Genomic DNA, 26,104 nt, shown 5'->3' on the forward strand with positions numbered 1-26,104 from the left:
AGAGGATTACTGACTTTCCCCATGGAGCTGTTTGAAAACCATATTCTCATATTTCATTGCTTTTTGGGGTTGGTTCCTGGAATCCCTGTAGATCATTTTCAACTGTAAACGTGGTTAAGGTGATTTTCAGAAATAAAAAAGAAAAGCTTTAGGTCTTGAATCAGTTACAGATTGATGCTATGGACTTCATAAAATCCAGAAATTATGTTTCTTTCCTGTTCATCTGGGATGTGACATTGCCTGACACATCATAAAGGTATCAACTGAGTTTTCGATAACTGCGCTTCTCTTAGATAAACTATCTCCAGTGAATTCCTGGGAAATGAAAGTTAGAATGATTAACACAACTTCACTGGAAATGAATGACACGGGAATGCTCACATACATTTTTCTCCTTACTTTAAGATTAGATTTTAATTTGATTGGTGAAATCCAAGGGTGGACTCATTAGAGAACAGCTCTCCCAGCTGTTTGCCCTCCAGCCACTTGGCCTCTGCTTCTCAAAACCTCCTGGTCCCACCACTAGAACAAGCACTGACAAAGCTGCCTTCAGATGGGAAACTTCTACTCACCATGCCCTCCTTCCCCCTCTGTCATTCTTCTGGGTCATAAACCCTCGTGTTATAAATGCAGAGCAAACTCACCTCTGGAACACTTAGCCTGGATGTTCCACACACATTCCCAGGATTTACTCTCATCCCCTCCATGGAACATCATGGAACTTCTGTGTCTGCTTTTTTCCCTTAGTATCATATTCCCTTGGAACCCACTAAGCACTACAAAGAAATATTTACCAAATGAATGCATTTATTTATGGTGAACAAAGCACTAGCTTTGACACGTTCTCTTAAACAATGTTTTTAAAAACATTGAGGTTTTGATCATTACTTAAATGATGGCATATATTTTAAGGAGAAAGAGGAACTGTGATCAGATGTTTAACAAAGTTAATTTGGGGTCAGTTTTTACTTTTACATTTGAAATAAAGACTCTTGCTTTCTCGTCATCAGGACAGAAAGCCACGTCTCTGGAGCCATGTCACAGAATCCGCTCTCCCACGTAAAGCACAGCAGGGGAGCTGCTTGGGTAGACCTCGCCAGCAGCGTCAAGGTCACTGGCTTCCTTGTGTATCCCTGAGGGGCCTTAGAGAGATTGTGCTCATGACTCTGTGGTGCTTCTTTCTGCTACTGACCTCCTTTTCCCCACACACCCTCTCTTGTTTCAAATTACCAGACCCACTACTAATGTCAAGAAGTAATCCCTTGACATTTACTGTGTCGCTTCACGTTGCGACATTTGCTCGTCAGGCTCCGGTGTTACCACTTTCCTTTTTGAGTCTCTTTATTTAGGGAGCTTCCTGCAGAAGGATGAGTCATCCTGGATGGGTACCCCTTAGACCAGGCTGTTAATTCTCAATCCTATCCATTCAGTGCTTCCTTTTCCTAACAAATATTTATGTTTCTGTTGACTGAAAAATATGCACAATCTGAAGGTTGAGAATTATGTTTTATTCGGCAGACTTACTGAGGACTTAAGCCTGGAATACAGCCTCTCAGAAAACTCTGAGGGACTGTTCCAAAGAGCTAAGGGAAGAGTCAAGATATACAGGAGAAAAAAACATGTAGTCGAACTTCAAAAGATTATTGCTAATCACAAAGACAGACATCTCAAGTTAACGACCTCAGCACTTTTCTGTGTATTCTGTGTTATGGGAAGATGCAAGCGTCTGGCCTCATGGAAATCATTCCTTTGATGTGTACCTTAACTACCTAGGGCCAGTGTCCTGCTTTACTCCATCCTGAGTCCCCTCAGGGAGCACACGTGGGGATGGCTTGATGGCTGCCACGTCCTTTGTTTACTGAAATGGCAGCGACATTCTTTGTCCACATTTCCTTTACCATCCTGAGAAGAAATTCATGGATAAAAATTTTTCTACATATATAACTTTAAAGATCTAATGTCTACACTCTAAAGTAGAAATAACAAAGTAGTCTATAATATTATATGATGCTTGTAAATTATTGAACCAGAAGACATGATGAAGGATACCAATATTTGTCTTTTTATTTATAATTGCCTTGAATATAGCAGCTAAAATTACTTTTATCACCATCAATAGGATTTTCCAAACTGGTGAACACTTGCTAAAATTGAAGTAAGGTTTTTCTTAGATATAACAGGTAGCTCCATTTCTGGAAAGCTATGTATATTGTGCCTATTAAAATATAGTATTGAATATTTAATTAAATGTTTAAAATAATGTATATAGAAATAATAGTGTATATTAATACCTTGAAAAATAATTTATGCTTATACATTTTCTTTTCCAATTTATGCTCTTGTCTATAGTATGCTTCTAGGAAATGTGCTAGGTACCTATTGCTGCCCAGCCTCCCCCAGCAAGGAGAATATACTTTTGCAGGGTAGGTGCAATATGCATAAATTTTTAATAATCATAAAGTAATTCAAGTGTTAACATTCAACGAAATAATAGTTTAACACAATATATATCATAAGGCACTTTAAGTCCTATCTCCTAAAAAAGAGTAGAATATGAAGGCTGTTGGGTTTGGGGAGGGGAGATGTGGCATGTCTGTAGCTGGGAGCACAGGTACTGCTTGAAAGACAAGAATAGAGGCATGATTGCTGTGTTATGCCTTTGCCAGAGTTCACACTTCCCTGAGAAATTCTGGTCCAATTACAGACTATTCAGCTCTCCTGGGGAGAAGTCTCTCCTGGCACACATACATTAATCCTTTCCCAGCAATTTTCCGTGATAGCAGGCAGGCATTAGAGAAATGGTGCCGTTGGCTAGCAACCACGATGAATGTTCGTGCCAAGCTGGTGCCGTAAATCTTTGCTGTACCTTCTTTTATTGTGTGTGTGTGTGTGTATATAAGTAATTTATTTATTTGTAAGTATATATGATTTTATTTTTTTAACATCTTTATTGGAGTATAATTGCTTTACAATGGTGTGTTAGTTTCTGCTTTATAACAGTGAATCAGTTATACGTATACATATATTCCCATATCTCCTCCCTCTTGCGTCTCCCTCCCTCCCACCCTCCCTATCCCACCCCTCTAGGTGGTCACAAAGCACCGAGCTGATCTCCCTGTGCTATGTGGCTGCTTCCCACTAGCTATCTATTTTACATTTGGTAGTGTATATATGTCCATGCCACTCTCTCACTTCGTCCCCGATTACCCTTCCCCGTGTCCTCAAGTCCATTCTCTAGTAGGTCTGCATCTTTATTCCCATCCTGCCCCTAGGTTCTTCATGACTTTTTTTTTTTTAGATTCCATATATATGTGTTAGCATATGGTATTTGTTTTTCTCTTTCTGACTTACTTCACTCTGTATGACAGACTCTAGGTCCATCCACCTCACTACAAATAGCTCAATTTTGTTCTTTTTTATGGCTGAGTAATATTCCATTGTATATATGTGCCACATCTTCTTTACCCATTCATCTGTCGATAGACACTTAGGTTGCTTCCATGTCCTGGCTATTGTAAATAGAGCTGCAATGAACATTGTGGTACATGACTCTTTTTGAATTATGGTTTTCTCGGGGCTATACCTTCTTTAAATCCCTTTATTCTGCTGATGGTAGAGGAGTGTACTTAGTCTAGGAATGTAATAGTTTTTGTAGAAGAGTTGCAGGTTTGGCCTCTGAATGGTCATATATGGTAGAGATATTTCAGTGGTAGCAAGTGTTGATTGTTGTAGGTACCTGCTAAGAACCTTGGTTACTCCAAAACAGAGAACTGACTTGAAATTATTCATGAACAGGAATAGCATTGGATGGTTTTGACATTCTGCTTGAGGGGTCCATCATCCTTCCCTCCTTGTTGCCCATGATTGCAGTAACTAACATTTAGCTCAGCAATTAATCAATTAAAGGAGTAGTCAAATCTCTTCATAAGGATGTAAAGTTCCTACCATTTTCCTTCACTTAACTTTGGGGGAAAAAAAGTGTCTCCTGCCAATCCAATAAGCAAAGAATGTTGCCCACCGTCAAGCCATCAGCCACTGTGGCTGCCCCAGACATCTAGGGTGGAGAAAAAAAAGGACACTGGCCCCAGATGGCTGAGGTTCACATCAAAGGAATAATTTCAATGGGCCTAGATCTGGCATCTTCCCGTACATAGAAAAGCACTAACATCATTAACTTGAGATATCTGTTTTTTGTGATTAGCAGTAATGTTTTGATGTTCAACTACGTGGTTTTTTTTGTTTTTGTTTTTGTTTTTGTTTTTCAGCAAAAAGCCCCTTACTTCTTTGGAACAGTTCCTCAGAGTATCTGAGAGGCTATATCCTGAGCTAGAGTCCTCAGTAAGGTCCCCGATTAAAACATAATCCTCAACTTTTAGGTTGTGTGGGGTTTTTTTTTCAGTTGACATTTAGGAAGTTGAATGATTCCAGATATATATTTGGCTCTGAAATCTTTGTTTACTTACCAATGGTTAAGTGTTATCTCAGGTCCCCTGAAGAGCCATTCAGTCCTTGACATACAACTTGAGATTGCTATGTGTCTCTGACCACCATTGCTATGTGTCCTTGACCATCATTTTGTAAATTCCCCTCAGCCCTTGGCATTTAATGAAATTCCAGTTGTTTGTTTTACCTGGGAGGAAAGATCTGTTGGACTGTAGTATGTTAGTCTGTGGACTATATAATGTATATCTCTTGAAAAGCTAGTTTTCACGATCAGAGGAATTACAAGTCAACAAATAGTATGGAGACCACCCATAAAGTCTTGGATGTGTAATGTGTAAAAGGTATATTTTAAGTGGTCGTTTAATAATACAGAAGCATTTCCCCTTGAAATTGCTGAGATGTCCCTAGTCCAACACAGGAAAGGATATTATATTTATAATGTACCTAAAATGCATGTTTTTTATTCAAATAAAATAAGAGGAACTAGCCATCAGATGGATGGTTGCCAAATCAGACGTTGGGGGTCAGGTACGTAACTAAATAGTTACAGGCTAAGGTGACAAGTGCTGGGACAGAGTTCTGTGGAAAGAACAGGACAGTTGCTGAAGAGGTGACAGTTACTTGATTTGGGGAACCCTGGGTAATCTTCGTAGTGAGGCAAGGTTTGGGGCTGTTTGCAGATGTTCTTATAAGCTTGAGAGTAGAGATGAGGACTTTCCCAGCAGGTGGAGCAGAGTGATCTGGGGTGAGGAATTTTGTGTTGGAGGAAGGTAGCCCACAGGAGAGTTGGAATTGGATTTGGGAGGGGCTGAGACCGACAGGGATGGATGTGGCGTTGAGATGGGAGAGGGGGAAGTCTGCTCCTGAGGTTTTTTCAGGGCTGATGAGCTAGGAAGTGTTGCCTAACAGGACGAGGGAGGGGAGAGACCGAAATCGGCTTCTTTCCTGGGTGTCTGGACTAAGATTGGATATTCAAAGGAGGAATGTATTTGGGGACATAAAGGAACAGATGAGCAGTGGGCTGTGTTGATTTTTTCTTTTAAGTTTTTATTTTGAAATAATTGCAGATTCACAGGACACAACATACATAGTACACAGAGGTCCTGTGTAGCCTTCACCCAGTTTTCCCCAGTGATAACATCTTACAAAAGTGTAGTACAGTGTTAAAATCTGGAAATTGACATTGGTATGACCCATAGACCTTTTTTCGATTTTGCTGGTTCCTCATGCACTCCTTTGTGTGTGTGCGTGAGTGCACATGTTTCTATGTGTGTGTAGTTCTGTACAGTTTTATCACGTGTTGATTTGTGTAACCATTACTACAATCAAGATACAAAATTGTTGGAAATCCCCTGGTGGCCCAGTGGTTGGGAGTCGGTGCTTTCACTGCCAGGGCCTAGGTTTGGTCCCTGGTTGGGGAACTAAGATCCCACAAGCCCTGCGGCACAGCCAAAAAAAAAAAAGATACAGAATTGTTCCACCTCTGCAGAGACCCCTTCCCCCATTCCTAATCCCTGGCAGTCACTATTCTGTTTTCCATCTCTGTAATTTTGTCATTTTGAGTGTTATATAAATGGAATCATATAGGATGTAACCTGTAACCTTTTGATATTGGCTTATTTTCACTCAGTATAATTCCCTTGAGATCCATCCAAGTGTTGAGTGTATCAAAAGCTTATTTTTTGCCATTGCTGAATAGTATTCCATGGTGTGAACACTCCAACATTTGTTTCCTACATTGAGGGACATTTGGGTTTTCGGGTTTTGGCTATTACAAATAAAACTCCTATGAATATTCGTATACATTAAGTTTTTGGTGTGGATATAAGCTTTCTCATCTTTGCGATAAATGCCCGGCATATGTTAAATGTATATTTAGAATGTATTTTTAGGAAGCTGCCAAACTATTCTCCAGAACGTCCTCAGAAGCAGTATGGGAGAGATCTAATTTTGCTGCATCCTTGGTACTGTCACCATCTTTTAAATTTTAGCTGTTGTAATAGGTAAGTGTATGGTAATATCTCACTGTGACTTTAATTTGCATTTTCCTAATGGCAAATGATCGTCTTTTCATGTGTTTGTCTTCTGTGTGTTCTCTTTGGTGAGGTCCACGTCTTCTGCCCCTTTTCCAGTTAGATTGTAGGGCTCACTGTCACCCCTCTGAGCCACCTCATTTGCCTCGTTGCTGCTGGGGGTGGGAGAAGTACCAGCTGCCCCCCAGCCACCGGGGGGGAGGTCGGGGAAGAGGGTCGCTGAGTAGCATTGCCTCCTGCCAACCAGCTTTACCGCATTGCTGCCAGGTCGGGGGATGTTCGCTTCTCCACTCGGCCACACTGATTTCGCGAGGGGTCAGTTTTTCTCTTGGTTTTTGGCTCGAGTAGGCCAAGTGTTAAGAATGAGGTTTTTTTCTGCCAGACGTCCTTTGTCTAGAGGTGGTCCTGCATCCAGGCCTCTCCAGCACCCCACTGGGGACGAAGGAAGAAAGAAAATTCAGGGAGCTTACGGCTTTCCTCAGCTTGTGAGGTTCCCAGCCAGTCAGCCTTCCCTGCATTTTTCATAGCTTTCCTATGTTTGTTTGTGGTCTTAGTTCCAGGACTTTTAGTTGCAGGAATGACTGGCAAGGAATGAGGTGTCCTCATCTTGGCCCCATGTTGGTCTTCAAGGCCCTGGGCCCCTTCAGTAGGCAGCCTGGGGCTCAGTAGCACTTCTGTAAAAAAGACATCTGTGTCAGCCCCTTGACATCAGGAGACGATAGGTGAAGGCTTGGACCTTGGCACCCATGCTTACTGGTTGAGACCTAAGACTCAGCATTCTCATCATACGATAGGGGTGATGCTGTTGGTGATAATGATGCCTGTCCGGGCTCTGTGAGGACTACATGACATTGTACATGGAGAACACTTTGCAGGGTGCCTGACTGTTATTAAGGGCTCAATAAATAGGACCTCTTGTGTTATCTAACAAGAGACTCTTGGCTGTAAGAAGATCATTTTTGAGCTTAGTGAGAGAACAAAAGCCAGATCGTGGGGATTCATAAACCAAGCCCAAGATGAGAGAAGTCAGTTTACCTCCGAGATTCTGAGCTGGAGAAGGAGAGGGAGGGCTGTGAAGGGCTCAGGGAGAGATGGGTGGGGGAGAAGGGAGTTTGAGGCTCAGGTAGGAAAGAAAGGGCTGAGGGGAAAGGTGAGTGGAGAGAGGGAGAGATAATTACAGGAAGAGGAAGGTTGCTGTTGATGCTGGATCAATAGCACAGGAATAAAGAAAAGAAAACTCCTGGAGACCAGGCACAGTCTCCCCTCAACCACCATCCAGCACAGAACCGGCTGCCTGGTTGCTGTCGTCAACGTCACCAGACATCGTGACCTTGACTTCTCCAAAGTCAGGCACCCAGTGTTTCAAGGCCTGGTAGTTACTGTTTCTATTTGCAGAAAGGAGAGAAAAGATGAGACTGAATGAGGAGATAGGAGGTTAGGAAGAAATGAGTGACTTTGGAGTAATTTATATATAATAAACTCCATGCGTTTGTGATTATTTCATCAGATATTTATTAAACGTCTGCTTTATTTCAGGCATGTGCTCTGGTTGCAATGATGAAAACATTGACCTTATCCTTGGGCTTATGGAGCTGTCTTTGTACTCTGGGAGCCACGCCTCCCAGACTCCTTTCCAGTGGTGATGCCCAATGGGGCTGTGTCCCCAGGAGGACCCAGGCTGGTGAGGAAGTGAAAGGCGGCCTCCCCAGAGCAGAGAAGCAAGGGTGCTGAGGGGTGAGACGTGTGGGGAATGTTCCAGACACAAGGCGCAGCGTTGGTGTAAGAGGAGTGGGATCCACTTGAGGAACTGGAGGAAAGCCAGTGGGGACAGAACCGCTCAGCAGGTGCGGGCAGGACACAAGATGGGGGCGGGCGGTGAGCCACGGGGGATTCGCGGGCACCCGGGGTCTGTGTGCTGATCTAAGAGTGAGGATCAGCCGAGACGCAGGCGTGAGGAGTGGCGTGGAGCACAGGCTCCGGTCCGCATCTTTACAGAGTGACACTGCATGCCGTGTAGGGCCGGTGTCACAGCTGGAGGCGGTGACGGGGGCCAGGCAGAACGGGCAGGAGGGTGGTGGCCCAGGCCGGACGACGGCATTGGGAGTGGCGGGGGAGAGTTGCTCTGAGGCTGGGCAACTCATCAGCGTCCAGCTGGGTGACTCGTTTCCACTTTGCTGTCATCAGGACCGCTGAGTGTTTGGGGAAAGAAAACATGAGTTTGTTTTTAGGCTTTTTTGTCCAAGGTGCTTCTGAGCTCTGCAGGAGAAAATGTTAGGGAAGCAGTTGCTCGTGTGGACATATGCAGGGGAAAGCGGGCTGTCTCGGAAACGCGGGCTGAAGCCTTTTGTCGTGTGTGGGCTGGTGGGAGCGCGGGCCTGGCCCTGGGGACTGAGGAGGGCTGTCGGGGGTCCAGGGACAGGGGGTGTGATGCTGTGACCAGCGGGAGCCCATCCGGAGGCAGACACGAGGGCGAGGGCTGAGGCCAAGATTTAGTGATGAGATGTAGACTAGAAACACTGAGAAAATGGTAGAAACCGAACGGGGACTGGTGAGAGTCTGGCCTGCACCGTGTTCCCACCTGCATCCCTTGGAACACCGGCTCCTTGGGAGCGTTTCTATCTTGTTCTCTCTGTTTCCCTCTCACACACACACGTTTTATGATCAATTAGGTATGAGGATCGCTGTTAAAATGAAATAGTTTTTTCAACAACATAACTTCTGAGAGTATTTATTTAGCATGTACCATACAGCAATTTTTTTTTTTTTTTTTGGCTGCACTGCGCAGCATGTGGGATCCCAGTTCCCTGACCAGGGGTTGAACCCCACCCACGCCCCCTGCAGTGGAAGCGCAGAGTCCTAACCACTGGACTGCCGGGGAAAGTCCTCACACAGCAATGCTTAATGAATCTCAGGACCCAAGTCAGTGTTCCCTGGAACCCTGCTTGAGAAACACTGGCTGAATGCCAGCAATAGACTCGGCATCAGGAAAGCACATCATCCCTCTCAACAGCCTCCTCTCCCCCTGCACCCCCTGCTGCCCAGCCCCATCCTCTCTGGGAGCTACGGTTTTTCTCAGGAGTTGGAAGAGCAGCCTTCAGTTGCAGGGCATGTGGGTTTAGGGCCATGGAGGTCAAAATACCTGGTGAAATCCGGGGCTGGCAGCCAGGAATCCAGGTCGGTTCTGGCCAGCGGTTGAGTGAGGAGTGTGTCTGGGTGTTGGGTGCTATGAATCTTTGGTAACTGGTGAAAGCCTCCAACTTAGCAGCAATAGATCTATTTCATTTCTAGGCTAACAGGAACTCTTGAGAAAAGGAAATTCTGGTACAAACCTGCAGGTAATCGGTGTGGGAGTGGGAAGGGGGAGTGTGCAGTAAGTAAAGGAAGGTAGTAACCAAAAGACATTCCCTGTGCTGGAGACTGAAATGATCTGGTCTTGTGAGACTGGGAGAGGGAAGGCTTGCTACTTGAATGTTTGGAACTTGGAAATTCCTTTATGTTGTTCATTGGTACGTGAGTGTGTAGTTACTTTGCCTGTGTGTCTTTGGCCATAAGGAAAAATGAAACTATTTCAATAGATAACTCTCATCACCACTGGTATGGTAGTGTGGTCACTAGCATCTCCTTCTTATAGAGGGTTATGTATAATTTTAAAAAGCAGTGGGAGGGCTTCCCTGGTGGCGCAGTGGTTGAGAGTCCGCCTGCCGATGCAGGCGACATGGGTTCATGCCCCGGTCCGGGAGGATCCCACATGCCGCGGAGCGGCTGGGCCTGTGAGCCATGGCCGCTGACCCTGGCGTCCGGAGCCTGTGCTCCGCAACAGGAGAGGCCACAGCAGTGAGAGGCCTGCGTACCTCAAAAAAAAAAAAAACAGAAACAAAAACAAAAAAGCAGTGGACGATTGCTGTAGCAGGGTTGAGCAAATAAGAGTGGTGCTATGAGCAACATGCTGTGTCGTGCGGTGGGGTTTTTCTCAAATCTGAAGCCCAGCGTATATGTTTTTATCTCCATTGTCTGGTGTAGTGCCTGGTAAACAGTCCATCTCTGATTGAATTGGTGGATGAATAAATCCCTAAGATTCATCCTTTTTAAAGCCTGACCCTGATGATTACTTCAAACTGGTGGACCAGAGAAGAACCCTTGAGACTAACTTCATTTTGGGGGTCAAACAAATCCAGAATTATCGAGGTGACCTCTAAGTTCTGGTACAGATTTGTAGTCAATAGTTTGACATAGTTGATGGTTGCTGATAAGAGTAAGAATTTGGGGCCTTAACAGGTAGAAATTAACTGACTTTTGCTTGATCCCACATGTTTTGCAAGGAGAAAGCTGAGATGATGGACAAGAAGAAGCAGTTGGTCTTGGTGTACTGATGAATAGCAGAATTTGTAGATTTGATGAATATTGCTTAAAAACCTACGATGTTTTAGTTCTACTTCTTGTACCTTTACACACATAAGTATTCCTGCATAAGAGATGAATGATGGGTACCCAAAAGAGTTGTGTGGAATGGATGTACAGATGAGTGAAGTCGTATGTACTTTTGCTGGGCACAGCTTTCTTATTTCTTATTTGTGTCCTAGCATTTGAAATGACTCATTCTGTCTCATGTTGGCATAGGTATCTATTTTGGATTCAAATTACCTCATAAAGATTCTCATTGTACCCTCAGGATGATGCTGAGCAGTTGGTATTGTATCATCATGTCCTCAGTAGTTCTTATTTCAAGTGTCCTGTCATTATATTTCGTGCTTTTACCTCCCTCTTCTCCCCAGAATTGGAGGCCTTCTTTTTTCATATTCAATTACTGATTTAATTTTTCAATGTTTAAAAAAAATTACTGACTGCTAACTGCACAGTCACCCCTCGGTATCTGCAGGGGCTTGGTACCAAAATCCTCAGACGTTCAAGTCCCTTAAATGAAGTTGTGCAGTACTTGCATATAACCCCACACACCCTCCCGTATGCTTTAAATCACTCGATTACTTATGATTACTTATATGATTACTTATGATGCCGTGTAAGTGCTGTGTAAAAGGTTGCTGCAGCACAGTGAGTCCAAGTTTGCTGTTTGGAACTTTATGGAATTTTCCCCACATGTTTTGGATCTCCATTTGGTTGAATCCACAAATGCGGAGCCCACGATAGTGAGGGCTGACCATACGGTAGTGAACCATACCAGTCACTAGGACCATAGTGAGACACGGCCTTCCTCCTCCAGAAGCTTGTGGGCATGTGTGTGCATCACCAGTGAGACACTGTGGTACGTGTAGCACAACACAAAGCGAACACAAGGTTCTGTGCTGTTCTAGAGAGAGACTGGTTATAATGGGGTCAAGGTGGGCAAGGCAAGCTTTGCGGTGGACGTCGTACCTTTACTTCTCAGTATCCTTTTGTCACATTACATTCCGGAAACAAAATTGATCAAACCCTCAGAAGATCTACCGATCTGTCATCAAATCTTTCCATGCTAAAAGAAGCTTCCTTGGAGAAGCTAGTCTTTGCTAGTTAATCCCATCTATAGAAAAACCTGCATTTCAGAACAATCAGTGAATTCAAAACAGAACATGCTTTGTTTAGAGGAAATCTGTAGTCTCTAGAAACTGATCAGGTTCTGTCATCTACAGCAGTTTATGGCTGAGCTGCTTTTCTGTGTAAACAACAAATAATGGTTGAAGGGATTTTAATATCGGAGGACTAGACTCAAACCCAAGATAGGGTGGTCTACTCAAACTTGTTAATGCACTTAGACAAGGTAGTATTTTGGCTGTTTTGAAACATCTTTGTGAATTGCAGAGACAAGACTGAAAATAAAATCATCCAAATTCTCCACAAAGAGTAAGTTTGTGTTCCTTGAAGCCTATAAAATCTTCTACCTTATGTTAAAATGCACAGGATCCTCTCCTACAAAGAAACAAACTTAGAACAACAAATTTTTAGCTTGAGATTTTAAAAGGGGAAAGAAGACACCTAGGAAGAAAAGCCTAGAGCCATTTTTGTATCAAAAAGAAAATTCAGAAGAATCAAAATCTTTTATTTTTGTTCCATGACTTAATAATTCAATTGTACTCTTCTTTCCCCAAAACAGATATAAGCAATGATTTCAGTAGTTAAATAGGTACTTTTCCCTTTAAAAATCTTTAATGGCTTTAGGATCAAATTACTTCCAGATTTAACTTGATTAATTTCTGAATAAGAAATGACACTTTAAAATGAATTTCTTGCATTCTAGAGGGTATTATACACCACTAAAAAATGAGAGGGAAACTGTGTTGTTTTAAAGCATGCTGGAATAAATATTTTGCATGTCACTAACAGACAATAACATTTGGAAGATTTGGAGATGATATTTCCTTCAAACAGAGGCTAAGAAATATGAAAATATAGAGAGTTTTGCTGATCATCATTATCTAAAAAAAACTTGGCTTTTGTTGTTCCAGAGAGCACAGTCAGATGAACTGGAAAAAATTGAAAAACATGGCCGGTCCTCCAAAGACAAGGAAAACACCAAGTCTCTGGATAAACCTGAGCAGTAAGCAGGGCTTCGGCCCCGCGGGCGGCGTCCAGGCCACGGGGGGCTCTTTCCATTCAGAAAATGAAGTACCTTCTGTGCATCAGTATTATGAATGATGTGAGGATGAACGTGTTTATGTGCATCTTTTTCCTCTTAACTTGGCTTTATTTCCTTAGGTTCCTTTACGAACTGTCACTAATCCCCAACTTTTCAGAGCGAGTCTTTTGCATCCTGTTTCAGTCCACATTTTCAGAAAGCATTTGCTCAATTCGGCGCAAACTGGAGCTGCTACAGAAGTTGTGTGAGGTGGGTGCTGGTCCATCGGGGGCTGTCGCTTGGGTTCTGATATTTAATTGTGTTCAGTCATGTTCGTATTGCAAACAAGTTGTCTTTTATTTACCATAAGTACTCATAAAATCTGAAGGATAGTGGTCCCACCAAAGAGAAAGCATGATGACTGAGCATCAAGGTCAAAGCAAATGTGCAGGAGGGCGAGTGGACCCGGGACAGCACTGCTGGGGCATGGTCACTGGGCGTCCACCCCCTCAGGCTTCTGTCCCCCTGCTTTTGCCAAAGCACAATCTTCCCTTGTCACGGGCCTCTCCTCCATCAGACTGCCAGCCAAAAGCCACGTGAAGACGTTTTCTTTATTTTCCTCCATTTTGGGGAGGGCCCCTCAACAAATTGTTAGTGATTCAAACCAAATGCTTCAGGAACAGCTGTATGACTCGACAGAAGATAAATATTCTTCTGAAAACAAAGAACAAATGCTTGGCAGAAATTACCAATATTAACATTTAAAACAGTTTGTCAAAATAGCACCATTCTTTCTGGCTATGGTAAATCATTTTGAAAAGTAGTAAGATGTCATGAAAGACACATTTTCAGAGGAAGTGATGTACAAATTCAACTTAAACTGTGTGTTTTGGAAGAAGTGAGTGTGAACCTTTCAGGGATATATCTAAATTTGGAAATTAAACTTTATAACTACGTTTTGGTAGTTACACCTTATGCCAAAAAAAATTTTTTTAATTAGTTTCTGCTTTATAACAAAGTGAATCAGTTATACATATACATCTGTTCCCATATCCCTTCCCTCTTGCGTCTCCCTCCCTCCCACTCTCCCTATCCCACCCCTCCAGGCGGTCACAAAGCACCGAGCTGATCTCCCCTGTGCTATGCGTAAGCCAAAAATTTGCATTGCACAGAGGCAGGTACAGTTAGGCCGATGGCAGTGATATTATTTTGTGGTGGTTCTCATATCACAGCCATATTTGTTTTCCATGCAGTTACATCACAGAAATGACCTAGGCTAGTGCGTCTCAGCTACAGAAGCACAACCTGCATGCTTGTGGGTGGTGCAACTTTTTCTAAGTTATCTTTGGAGACACTGCTCTTAAATATACTAAAATGAGCACTGATGAAGTTTGGATGTGACCCCCAAATTATTAATATAATGTGAATATCTGCCACTGACTTAAGATAATTCAGACAAGACTGTGAATGAGAGATTCTTCTTTATCCTGTTTTACAGACATTAAAAAATGGCTCAGGGGTCATGCAAGTTTTGGGTTTGGTTCTTGCCTTTGGCAACTACATGAATGGTGGAAATAAGACTCGGGGACAGGCAGACGGTTTTGGGTTAGACATCCTCCCAAAGCTGAAAGACGTCAAAAGCAGTGTAAGTATTTCGGGTGAGTGAATGTAGCACACTGAGGACTGGGCATCTTGTTGAGTAATAAGTTTGACTGTAAACCAGTGTGATAAATATTTATGTCCCGAGGTAAAAATTTCCTTTGTGTTCTAAGCTAGATAAAAGTAGTGGCCACCGTATATTTGTGATCTAGAGAAGAAAAATGTTTCCTAAAGTGAGTAATTTTGAATCCTGTGTCTAATGAATAATTGAGAAGACAATATTTTAAAATAAAAATAATTATTTTTTACTATCTTCCCCATGTCTGCTAATATTTATCCTTTTGGATCTGAGGACTAGTTGATTTCTATAAATTAGACAGAGTATCCATCACTTTCTTCTTCTCTCCATGTTAAGCAATGGAGGCCAACAGGCCCATGTTTTAAAAACAAAACAAAGACGCGTGAAAGTAGTTCATAAATAAAATTTAAAAGATGATCCTGTTTTTCTCTATATCATCCTCTCCTTGATACTGGTATATATGGGAACATCTAAGCCCTTTTGCAAACCTAATTATTATTTTTTATTCTACTTCTGTAGTTGTGTTTGTTTAAAATTAACATCTAAGAGATTATGAGAGTGTCAGTAGAAATATAACATCAGGGAAGCCACCACAATGGTCAGAGTTAAAGCCTGACATTGTAAACTTAGAAAATAATAGAATTCTGTTTCTCTGGTAAAAGAGTCTTCACAAAGAACTATATGATGAAGGAAATTATGAAGGAAATGTTTTTAAAATATTGAGCTTAAGTGAACAATTGGCCTATAAAAATGAAAGTACAGAGAATTGGCCCTCCTAGATAAGGCAATAATCTCTCTGATAGGAGGGAGATGCTGTTTTTTTATTTTTTCTGCCAGTCAACAACTCACTGGTTTATTCACTCATATCCACTCATATGTTCATTTAACATTCCTTCATCGGGCTTCTATGAAGTGCCAGACAGTGTGCTTTTCCATAATTGGGAAAAACATAGTCCTTGCTTGGAACACCAACAGCATATATTTTTTGTGATTTTTATGGTTATATTTCTTCAAATGCTGTTTTATTTGTATGATATACATTTTCATAGGAACCTCCAATATGTCAACATGATAAATCATTTAATCAAAAACAAAAGGTTTTTTCTAAACACATGGTAGTTTTTGAATAGTTCTTACAGCTGATTGTTGGATTGAAACAAGTAGTTTTTGTAAATAACATTGGAATACAAATAGCATCAATATAATGTTACTTATCAAAATGAATCTGAAATAGATTCTGATGATCATAATTATATATGAATAAGGGATTTTTTTGTATTGATTGATATATGTTATTCAATCCTCCTATAAGTTAAATTTCATTAATTTAAATAATTAAGGAATAATCTGGAAAAAATAATCAAGAAGCAAGCTTTTTAAAAATAATTTCACTTGCATTCTCACAAGAGCTATATGCAAAGTCTATTTGGTTCTTTCTATATAAAATGAAGATAACTATATCTATATAGTTATATAGACCTGCATGGATGGAGCTGTTCCTTGGATCAGTCAGAATTAACTTCTGCTCAGCACGCCTGTCAGCAGGCATTTAATGTGTTTTGTTAATTGATTCAGGTATTGCTGATCATTTCACTGATTTGCAAGTTAGGAAAGACAAAGGAAGTCAGGTGCTTAAATCATTTTATAAGCAATCTTGTTTCTAATAAATGTATTACTTTTATTATTATAGCTATATATTTCTGTGTAATATATGTATATAGAAATATATATGGGGAGTCTAATAGATATATTATCATGTCATGTCAAACTTGATTATAAAGGGATGTTGTTCTTTTATTATCTAGTGGGGGAAAAATCATGGTTAGATTGAACATTCCAGAAAACAAAGTTTGTATTATAGGGTGTATTTTTAAAATATGTATTTGGTTTCACACATTCAGATTATCTAATACTAATTTTGAGCAATGAAAAAAAATTAAAAATTAATTCCTCTAAATATGCCAGAAAGAAGGTGGAAAGCTCTTCTTTGAAGCTTGTTAGATATGAAACATTTTTTTTCTTTAGAACTACATACATTATTTATAGCTGCATGGATATTAATTCCTAAATCTCAGTTGCTGACATAATTTATAATACGCATTTGCATTTTTAAAGCTCCAGCTTACTTGAAATAACACTTAACTTAAATTTTTTTAATCTACATACTAACAAGCCTCAATCAAACTTCCTGTTGGAGTGGTCCCTGTTGGTCCAGCCATGCAGAAATGCTGGTGATATTTAGTCATTTCAGTTTAGATAGTAGTTATACCTTTCAATAATAAAACATAAAATTAATGAACTAATTGTCTGGTCGAGGAGGGTGAAAACAGAAAGGTGTATACATCTGAGACTCCACCCTGAAACAGCTGTGCTTCCATGTGGGGCTTAGGTGGGAACAGTGGGGAAAACAAGACCGTCTGGACCGTTAAAGTAAGAAGAAACAGAGAACTTCACATTTCATCCCAAATATTCTCATCTACATGTGTGGATTTACTGGAGTGAATTTAATTTAACATTGTATATTGAATAATTTAAAAAATATATTTCTACTCACTTTGGTCTCTCTGCCTAGGACAATAGCAGAAGCCTTTTGTCATATATCGTATCCTACTATCTTCGCAATTTTGATGAGGTGAGACAGTTTTTACATAGAGTCACATCTTGTTATTCCTCATTGTTGAGCAATTTGGCCGTGTTTGTCTTTGTTTTGTCATTGCTGTTGTTGCTCAGTCCTCATTCATTTAAATGTTTTGTGCTTCCTGCTGATCAGGATGCTGGGAAGGAACAGTGTGTGTTTCCACTGCCCGAACCCCAGGACCTCTTTCAGGCCTCGCAGATGAAGTTTGAGGACTTTCAAAAAGACCTCAGAAAACTCAAGAAAGACCTGAGAGGTAACTTACAATGTTAAAGAAACTCATGGTTGTTATTTATGCTTTTTTAATTAGGACAGACTTTTCAATGTTTTTAAAGAAAGTAAAATCTTTTACATCCATGTAACATTTTTTGTGTGTTTGGCAAAAGAAAAAATTTACCAATAATCTTATTCTTTTGTTGTTTAAAAAGTTATATGTATTAGAAATTTAGTTATTGAATAGTATCTTGGTTATTTGAATAGCAGCCTCTTTCATCAGGGGCAGATTTGACTGTCTTGCTTTCACTTTATAGCCGAGAACATTTGTACATTTATCATGTCGTTGTTAAAAGATACATATTCCCTCCTACCTACCCTTGCTATAGTTGTCTGAGATTTTGTGGCGTGTAAACTCTTCTGGGAAGAAAACATCTTTTTTCACATATTTGGTCAAAAGACACATGCATGTGTAATGCTTTTTTGTTAGTTGAAAAGCCTTATATCAAATCATTTTGAAGAGAGTTTGAAATTCTTCAAAATGGTAAATTTAAAGAAAAGCACAAAAGCAAGTAGTTTACAGTTTTTTTATTTTTGTAGATAAAATCCCTTTCATCCCCTTCCCCTGCCTTTTTTAATGAAGTACAATTGGCTTACAATATTATATTAGTTTCAGGTGTACAACAATATATCTTCATCTATTATGTACCAAAGTTATTACAGTATTATTGACTTTATTCCCTATGCTGTACCTTACATCCTTGTGACTTATTTATAACTGTCAGTTTGTACCCCGAATCCCCTTCACCTATTTCACTCATCCCTTTTACTTTCTTTTCATGAGGTTTCTTCTTGATGTGAAGTTGAGAACACCTCAGCTGTCGATTTAAGCATCTTTGTAACTCTTTAAGCACAGACAGGGATGGAGTAAGTTTATGTGAGATTTTCATTTCATGTTGTATCACTATATGAGAAGAGGCTTGGTTACCCCAGAAACCAAAAAGATGATAAAACTTTTTAAGAGATTCTATCCCAGTGTTGAAATGTTTATCTAAAGATACTGATCTGTAATCAGATTTGTGGAGTTGTTATATTCTGGTCACAGATGCGTTTATATGGATTTAAATCAACATAGTAACATTATATAATTTGCCCGTAGTTCCTAAATACTTAACATTTATTATGGGCCTGATTCATGAAAGGCCTTTGCTAGGTGCTGTGGGTACCAGAGATATAATCGTCACTGTCAAGGAGGGGTGAAGTCCTGCCGTTTAGATGCTCCCCTGAGAGCATCAAATATGGGTGCTCATGGATAGAGCCCAAGAATGACTGCCTGTTTTTAAATAAATAACAATTAAAACTATGTTACAATTGTGTAATGCTACATTACTATGTATTTAAGTATGATTTCTTAAAGCAATACAAAAGGCAAACCATTCATGTGTAGTATTTATCATACTTCAAAATTTAGCCAGGTATCTTGGTTTGCTTATGAAATTCTCCTTCTCCTTCTTCTTGTTCTTCTTTCTTCTTCTTCTTCTTCTTTTCTCCCCGGCCCCCCCCCCCCATGTGGTGCTGGGCACTTCTGGGGTTTCTGGAAAATACTTAACACTTTGATCACTTCAGTCTTGCAAAGCAGGATTTCATAGTTTACACATGATTTTATAAACAGGTGGAATGGTGATCTCATGGACAGAGGGTTTATGTTGACTTTGGTTGGTGCTTCCCTTTGGAATGTTTTCTTGTTCACTTTTCGTATCTACATGCTTTCTCACTATAGTTACATGAGGTCATGAAAATGGCAGATTCTCACAAGACGCAGAGCTAAAAAGAGAAATTTTTTGAGAGGTACTATTTTGGATATAATTACCTTAAAATAATGTTCACTTTGATAAATGTAGCCTAATAATGATTCCTTTCAAGTGATCAAATTAAGTAATTCATTTCAGAAGATTCAGATAGCCTGTCCACTTTTTTTTTTCAGAAGCAAGTTTTTTTAAGAAGACTTAGAAAATGATATGATACATGTAGAGAGTTTTCACAATATTTTCCATATAATAAGTATCCAAAAATATTAGCTATTTATAATAAAGAAAAAATAGAATAAAGAGTGTGACTAGTTTGATAAAGACAGATAAGCTATAACCATTTGGTCACTCATCTTCTGGCTCTGTCACTGTTTCTGCCTCTGCTTCTAGACTTAATTTTCATTTCAAAAGAAAGACCAAGAAATAATGCGTTATGGCTCAGACAACTGAACCTCATTTTAGCATTTTGTAAGAGCACCCGCTGTGTTTGGTGTCTGTACTTGTTCCCAAGATTCCTGCAGCTCCTTGGTGCTCCCCTGACTGTCCGAGCTCAGTGAAAGGTAGCTTTTGTTCTCTCCTGGCCGTTAGCAGCTTCTCTTTTTTTGTTTTTTTTTTAACATTTGAGACAGTTTTTATTAAATATACAAAAGCAAAATAAAGCAAGCAAGCTCTAAAAAGGCAGGACGTCATAAGGGCATTGTCTTTGGATGGTGTACAGCACCGTTAAAGTTAACTTAGATTTTAAAAAACCATGAGCACAGATAGCTAACTACATTTTGTTTCCCTTAGTAGTTTTAAGATCTACCTAGTCATGAATTTATTATTTAAGAAATTTTTCTTCTCTAGAATATAAAAACATGATAACCAAAGAAATTTATTTAGGAAAGCACTGTACGATAAAATTTAACTTATTCATTCTTTTCCATGTCAAGATGTTCTCCACATCTTCCACATTATGCATTAATAAAACTAATGTAGGGTAAAACCTTCACTCCAATCCCACAGATCACCTTATGTGGTTAATACTATTTTCCAAAAACAAGCAGAACAAGCAGCAGAGTTTTTTACTCCTTTTAGACATTTAGCTTTAAAACCATTAATTTTAATCAAAGTAAAATTGTTCTAAGAAAACTATTCAACATATCCAGAAATAGAACCCCATTTTCTCTCTTAGCATCACCCCAGAGTATTAGTTAAGAACCATCTGCTAAGCTATAATACTAGTGCCAGAGACTCATTCGCTACTGGTCTCACCACAGGTCAATTGCTGGTTGGAGCAAAAGAGCTTAAATTATTTGAGATTAACTTTATTAGTAGCCTCCCAAAAGGATGACTACAAATACTTTCATTCACAATGCTAGACAAGGTATCAATATTTCTATCTTTCCCCTTTGAAAAGAGTATTGTTTTAAAATATTTTGGCTGTCAAAACTTGTAGCAGCTTCTCTGGATGCCAAGTGATGGCTTCTGTTCCAGTGCCTTTCTTGGGTCGAAACAGTTCCACTCGCCACATGACTCAACTCTGCATGCACTGAGCATGGAGTAATTAAGTTCCTGGAACTGGGCAAGAATGTTCTCATGCACATTCCTCCCTGTATCCTCTACCCTCCCCCACCTTCAGTATTTGACTTGAAAGTGTTTAAAATTCATTACCTATATCTTTCACAGACGTTGAAATAATGTCTGTATCCAGACATATTTAGGAAAAATCAGTCCTTAAACTTGTTTGTATTGATTTATATTTGTTTGTAACAATTGTATTTATCATTGTAAATTTCTGGTTTTATTTATTTTTGTTCAAGGAAAGAAAAAATGATGTTATAAACTCAATTCAAATGCAACCAATAGCTTTTTAAAAATATTTTTTATTAAGATTTTATAATGAATATCACTTCAGCATGGAACATCAGAACACTGAAAATGCAAACAGGAAAATACATTATTTATGTCGGTGTAAATAAGCAATAAACAATTTACAATAGGAACATAAAACAATTTTATTTGAGCCAAACTGAGGGCTATAGCCTGGGAGACAAAAAGTCAAGAAGCACTTCAGTTGTATTTTGCTGGACTACAAAATGGGGAAGGCTTATACAGGCAAACACTGCAAAATTATGTAATTTGTTTGTTAAGAATTAGGATTGGAGGTGCAAGAAGTAAGGGTGTTTGTTAAGCAAGGACCCATGGGGCCCGAAATGGTTGCTTAGTTACAAGGGGAAACCTTGAGACCATAAGGTTGGCAGCTGCCAGCAGGTACTATTTTGAGAATGAGTGCTGGTGTCCTTGAGTTTGATACAGTGCAGAAAATTCAAGTTCTTGGGATTTCCCTGGTGGCCCAGTGGTTAAAAATCCGCCTGCCAATGCAGGGGACACGGGCTCGAGCCCTGGTGCGGGAAGATCCAATGTGCCACAGAGCAATTAAGCCCCATGCACCACAACTACTGAGCCTATGCTCTAGAGCCCGTGAACCGCAACTTCTGTGCCCACGTGCCACAACAGCTGAAGCCCGTGTGCCTAAAGCCTGTGCTCTGCAACAAGAGAAGCCACCACAATGAGAAGCCTGTGCACTGCAGTGAAGAGTAGCCCCAGCCCGCCACAACTAGAGAAAGCCCGCCCAGAGGAACGAAGACCCAACGCAGCCAAAAATAGATAAATAAGTTAATTAATTAATTAATTTTTTAAAAGAAAATTCAAGTTCTCAGTAATACAGGAACATGTCTGAAACCATACCTACAATGGCACTAATGAAAGAAATTGAAGACAACACAAACAGGTGGAAAGATATACCAGATTCTTGGATTGGAAGAATTAACATTGTTAAAGTGACCATACTATTCAAGTCAATCTACAGATTCAGTGCAATCCCTATCAAAATACCAAGGGCATTTTTCACAGAACTAGGGCAAATAATTTTAAAATTTGTATGGAAACACAAAAGACCCCAAATAGCCAAAACAATCTTGAGAAAGAAGAACAGAGCTGGAGGAATCATGCTCCCTGACTTCAGACTATACTACAAAGCTATGGTATTCAAATCAGAATGGTACTGGCACAAAAACAGAAATATAGATCAATGGCACAGGATAGAAAGCCCAGAAATAAACCCATACACGTATGGTCAATTAATCTACAACAGAGGAGGAAAGAATATACAATAGAGAAAAGACAGTCTCTTCAATAAATGGTGCTGGGAAAACTAGACAGCTACATATAAAAGAATGAAATTAGAGTGTTCTCTAAAACCATCTACAGAAATAAACTCAAAATCAGTTAAAGACCTATATGTAAGACCAGAAACCATAACACTCCTAGAGGAAAACATAGGCAGAACACTCTGACATAAATTGTAGCAATATTTTTTTTGGATCTGTCTCCTAAAGCAAAGGAAATAAAAGCAAAAATAAACAAATGGGACCTAATTAAACTTAAAAGCTTTTGCACAACAAAGGAAGCTATCGATAAAATGAAAAGACATCTTACAGTATGGGAGAAAATATTTGCAAATGATATGACCAGTAAGGGGTTAATGTCCAAAGTATATTAACAGGGACTTCCTTGGTGGTACAGTGGTTAAGAATCCACTTGCCAATGCAGGGGACATGGGTTTGAGCCCTGGTCCAGGAAGATCCCACATGCCGCAGAGCAACTAAGGCTGTGTGCCACAACTACTGAGCCTGCGCTCTAGAGCCCAGGAGCCAAAACTACTGAGCTCGCATGCCACACCTACTGAAGCCCGTATGCCTGGAGCCTGTGCTCTACAACAAGAGAAGCCACTGCAATGAGAAGCCCGCACACCGCAATGAAGAGTAGCCCATGCTCGCCGCAACTAGAGAAAGCCTGCACACAAAAACGAAGACCCAACATAGCCAAAAATAAATAAATAAATAAATAAATAAATAAATTTTTAAAAATTATATAAACAGCTCATACAACTCAACATCAAAGAAAACAAACCACCTGATTAAAAAGTGAGCAGAAGACTGGACAGACATTTTTCCAAAGAGGACATACAGATGGCCAATAGGCACATGAAAAGATGCTCAACATCGCTAATCATCAGGGAAATACGAATCAAAACCACAATGAGATATCATCTCACACCTGTCAGAATGGCTGTCGTCAAAAAGAACACAAACAACAGATGTTGGCAAGAATGTGGAGAAAAGGGAACTCTCATTCACTATTGGTGGGAATGTAAATTGGTGCAGACACTGTGGAAAACAGTATAGAGGTTTCTCAAAAAACTAAAACTAGAACTACCATAGGATCCAGCAATTCCATTCCTGGGTATATATCTGAAAAAAAAGAAAACCACAAATTTGAAAAGATACATGCTCACCAATATTCATAGCAACATTATCTACAATTATCAAGATATGGAAGCAACCTAAATGTCCATCAACAGATGAATGGATAAAGAAGATGAATAGAATCCTACTCAGCCATAAGAAAGAATGAAATTTTTCCATTTGCAACAACATGGATGGAATTGGGGGGTATTATGCAGAGTGAAAAAAGTCATGCAGAAAGACAAACACTGTATGATATCACTTATGTGTGGAAACTATAAAATACTATAAACTAGTGAATATAATTTTAAAAAAGCAGGGACTTCCCTGGTGGTGCAATGGTAAAGAATCCACCTGCCGATGCAGGGGACATGGGTTCGATCCCTGGTCCAGGAAAATCCCACATGCTGCAGAGCAACTAAGCCTGTGTGCCACAACTACTGAGCCTGCGCTCTAGAGCCCGTGAGCCACAACTATTGAGCCCGCATGCTGCAAGTACTGAAGCCCATGCGCCTAGAGCCCATGCTCCACAACAAGAGAAGCCACTGCAATGAGAATCCCACACACCACAACAAAGAGTAGCCACCACTCGCCACAACTAGAGAAAGCCTGCACACAGCAACAAAGACCCAACACAGCCAAATATAAATAAATAAATAGAAGACATTAAAAAAAAAGGAGACTCAGTTATAGAAACAAACTAGTGGTTACCAGTGAGAAGAGGGAAGGGTGAGGGGCAGAATAAGGGTGGATGAGTGGTTGGTACAAACTATTATGTATAAAATAAGCTACAAGAATATATTTTATAACACAGAGAATATAGCCAATATTTTATAGTAACTATAAATGGACTATAACCTTTAAAAATTGTTTATCACCATATTGTACACCTGTAACTTATATAATTTGTACATCAACTATACTTCAATAAAGAAAAGGTTATCTAACCTAACCTGTTGAATTAGGTTTTGACTATTCAAAATCCTTCTGAAGAACATGCTTCAGGTACGCACTGTTACGTGACCAGAATTGGTATTTGAAATGAAACTTGCTGCCCTAGTGTCAGCCTCCCTCTTTTTTTGTACCAGAGAACAGTAAAGTGAGGATGTGATGTGAGAGGCAAGCAAGATTCAGTTCTAAGTGAAGGACGGTGTCAAGATGAGCAGTGAGAGAGCAGAGAGTCCGGCCTCAGTAATACTGGGCCCCTGGTCACTAGAAATGTCCTCATGCATCCCCAAAACTTGGGGCTGTAAATACCTGCATGGCACTTAATCTTCATGACTTCATGTCTTACGAATGTTATGACACTTTCAGTGTATTCAAGTTTGAAGCTAAAAGAATCCACACGTGTCTGGTCCTAAATCCTGCAGAGTACAAACTTGTGGAGTTTTATTACATAAAATTATGCTGTTTACATAGATACTGTTCATGTCAAATAAGTAATTTAGAATTATTTTAGTTTTACTTTGGACTGCCCTTACTAACAGAGCAAATCCATTTAAATGATCTAAGTGACCTCTATGGTGTTGCTCATGATAATAAGTAAATGTTGACTTTTCATGTTTCCTGAGGCCAAATGTGAGAAGAAGGCCCATTGCCAACCATGTATACTCCCCCTTTGTTGAGTGTTTATGCTTAGACCCACCAGTAAACAACTTGGAGGCTTGCTCACATCAGACAGGGATTCCTACCTTCGCTGCCTGTGCAGTTATGGCCTCTCCTGTCTCTGAGCACATAGATGCATTGAGGGGCAAAGGGATCAGGAGGGTCGTCTAGCCCAAGTGTGTCACCCACAGTATCCACATATATTGTGTGGCCATTGATTATTAGTGTGAGATACATCGAAATTAGTGACGACCAGTAAGGAATATGTTTGAAAAAAGGATACTATCCTAGTTTGTCCCTATAAAGGTCATTCCCATTGGGCTTCCCTGGTGGCGCAGTGTTTAAGAATCCACCTGCCAATGCAGGGGACATGGGTTTGAGCCCTGGTCCAGGAAGATCCCACATGCCGCGGGGCAACTAAGCCCGTGCGTCACAACTACTGAGCCTGTGCTGTAGAGCCCATGAGGCACAACTACCGAAACCCACGCGCCTAGAGCCCGTGCTCTGGAACAAGAAAAGCCACCGCAATGAGAAGCCCACGCACCACAACGAAGAGCAGCCCCCGCTCCCCTCAACTAGAGAAAGCCCGTGCGCAGCAACGAAGACGCAATGCAGCCAAAATTTTTTAAAATAAATTATTATTTTTTAAAAAATGTCATTCCCACAATCTGAAGCATTGCCTCAGTGCTTCCTGAGACTGAGGAAGTGGGAGTTCCGTGTTCTTGTTGTGTGTTAGTAGCTGCACCTCTGGTGGTGTCTGGTGGTGGTAATTGTGCAGTCACAGTAATTGTTGCAAACATGATAGTTCTCTTACTGTGTATCCAGCAGTCCTCTGTATTTTACCTACGTAAAA

At 40.3% G+C, this 26,104-nt stretch overlaps 1 protein-coding gene across 1 annotated transcript in view; it reads left to right on the forward strand.

Moving 5' to 3' along the window:
* The window catches only part of FMN2 (formin 2), a gene marked incomplete at both ends in the record, with an annotated part of 267,482 nt that overhangs the window by 172,629 nt on the left and 68,749 nt on the right, over positions 1 to 26,104 (forward strand). Inside the window, 5 exons of the mRNA XM_079711279.1 lie at positions 12,914 to 13,005; positions 13,164 to 13,293; positions 14,522 to 14,668; positions 17,274 to 17,333; positions 17,472 to 17,592. Coding sequence (XP_079567405.1) covers positions 12,914 to 13,005; positions 13,164 to 13,293; positions 14,522 to 14,668; positions 17,274 to 17,333; positions 17,472 to 17,592 — 550 coding nt within the window. The remainder of the gene's footprint in view (positions 1 to 12,913; positions 13,006 to 13,163; positions 13,294 to 14,521; positions 14,669 to 17,273; positions 17,334 to 17,471; positions 17,593 to 26,104) is intronic.

Source organism: Hyperoodon ampullatus (assembly GCF_949752795.1).
Source record: "Hyperoodon ampullatus genome assembly, chromosome: 1".
Lineage (NCBI taxonomy): Eukaryota > Metazoa > Chordata > Mammalia > Artiodactyla > Ziphiidae > Hyperoodon > Hyperoodon ampullatus.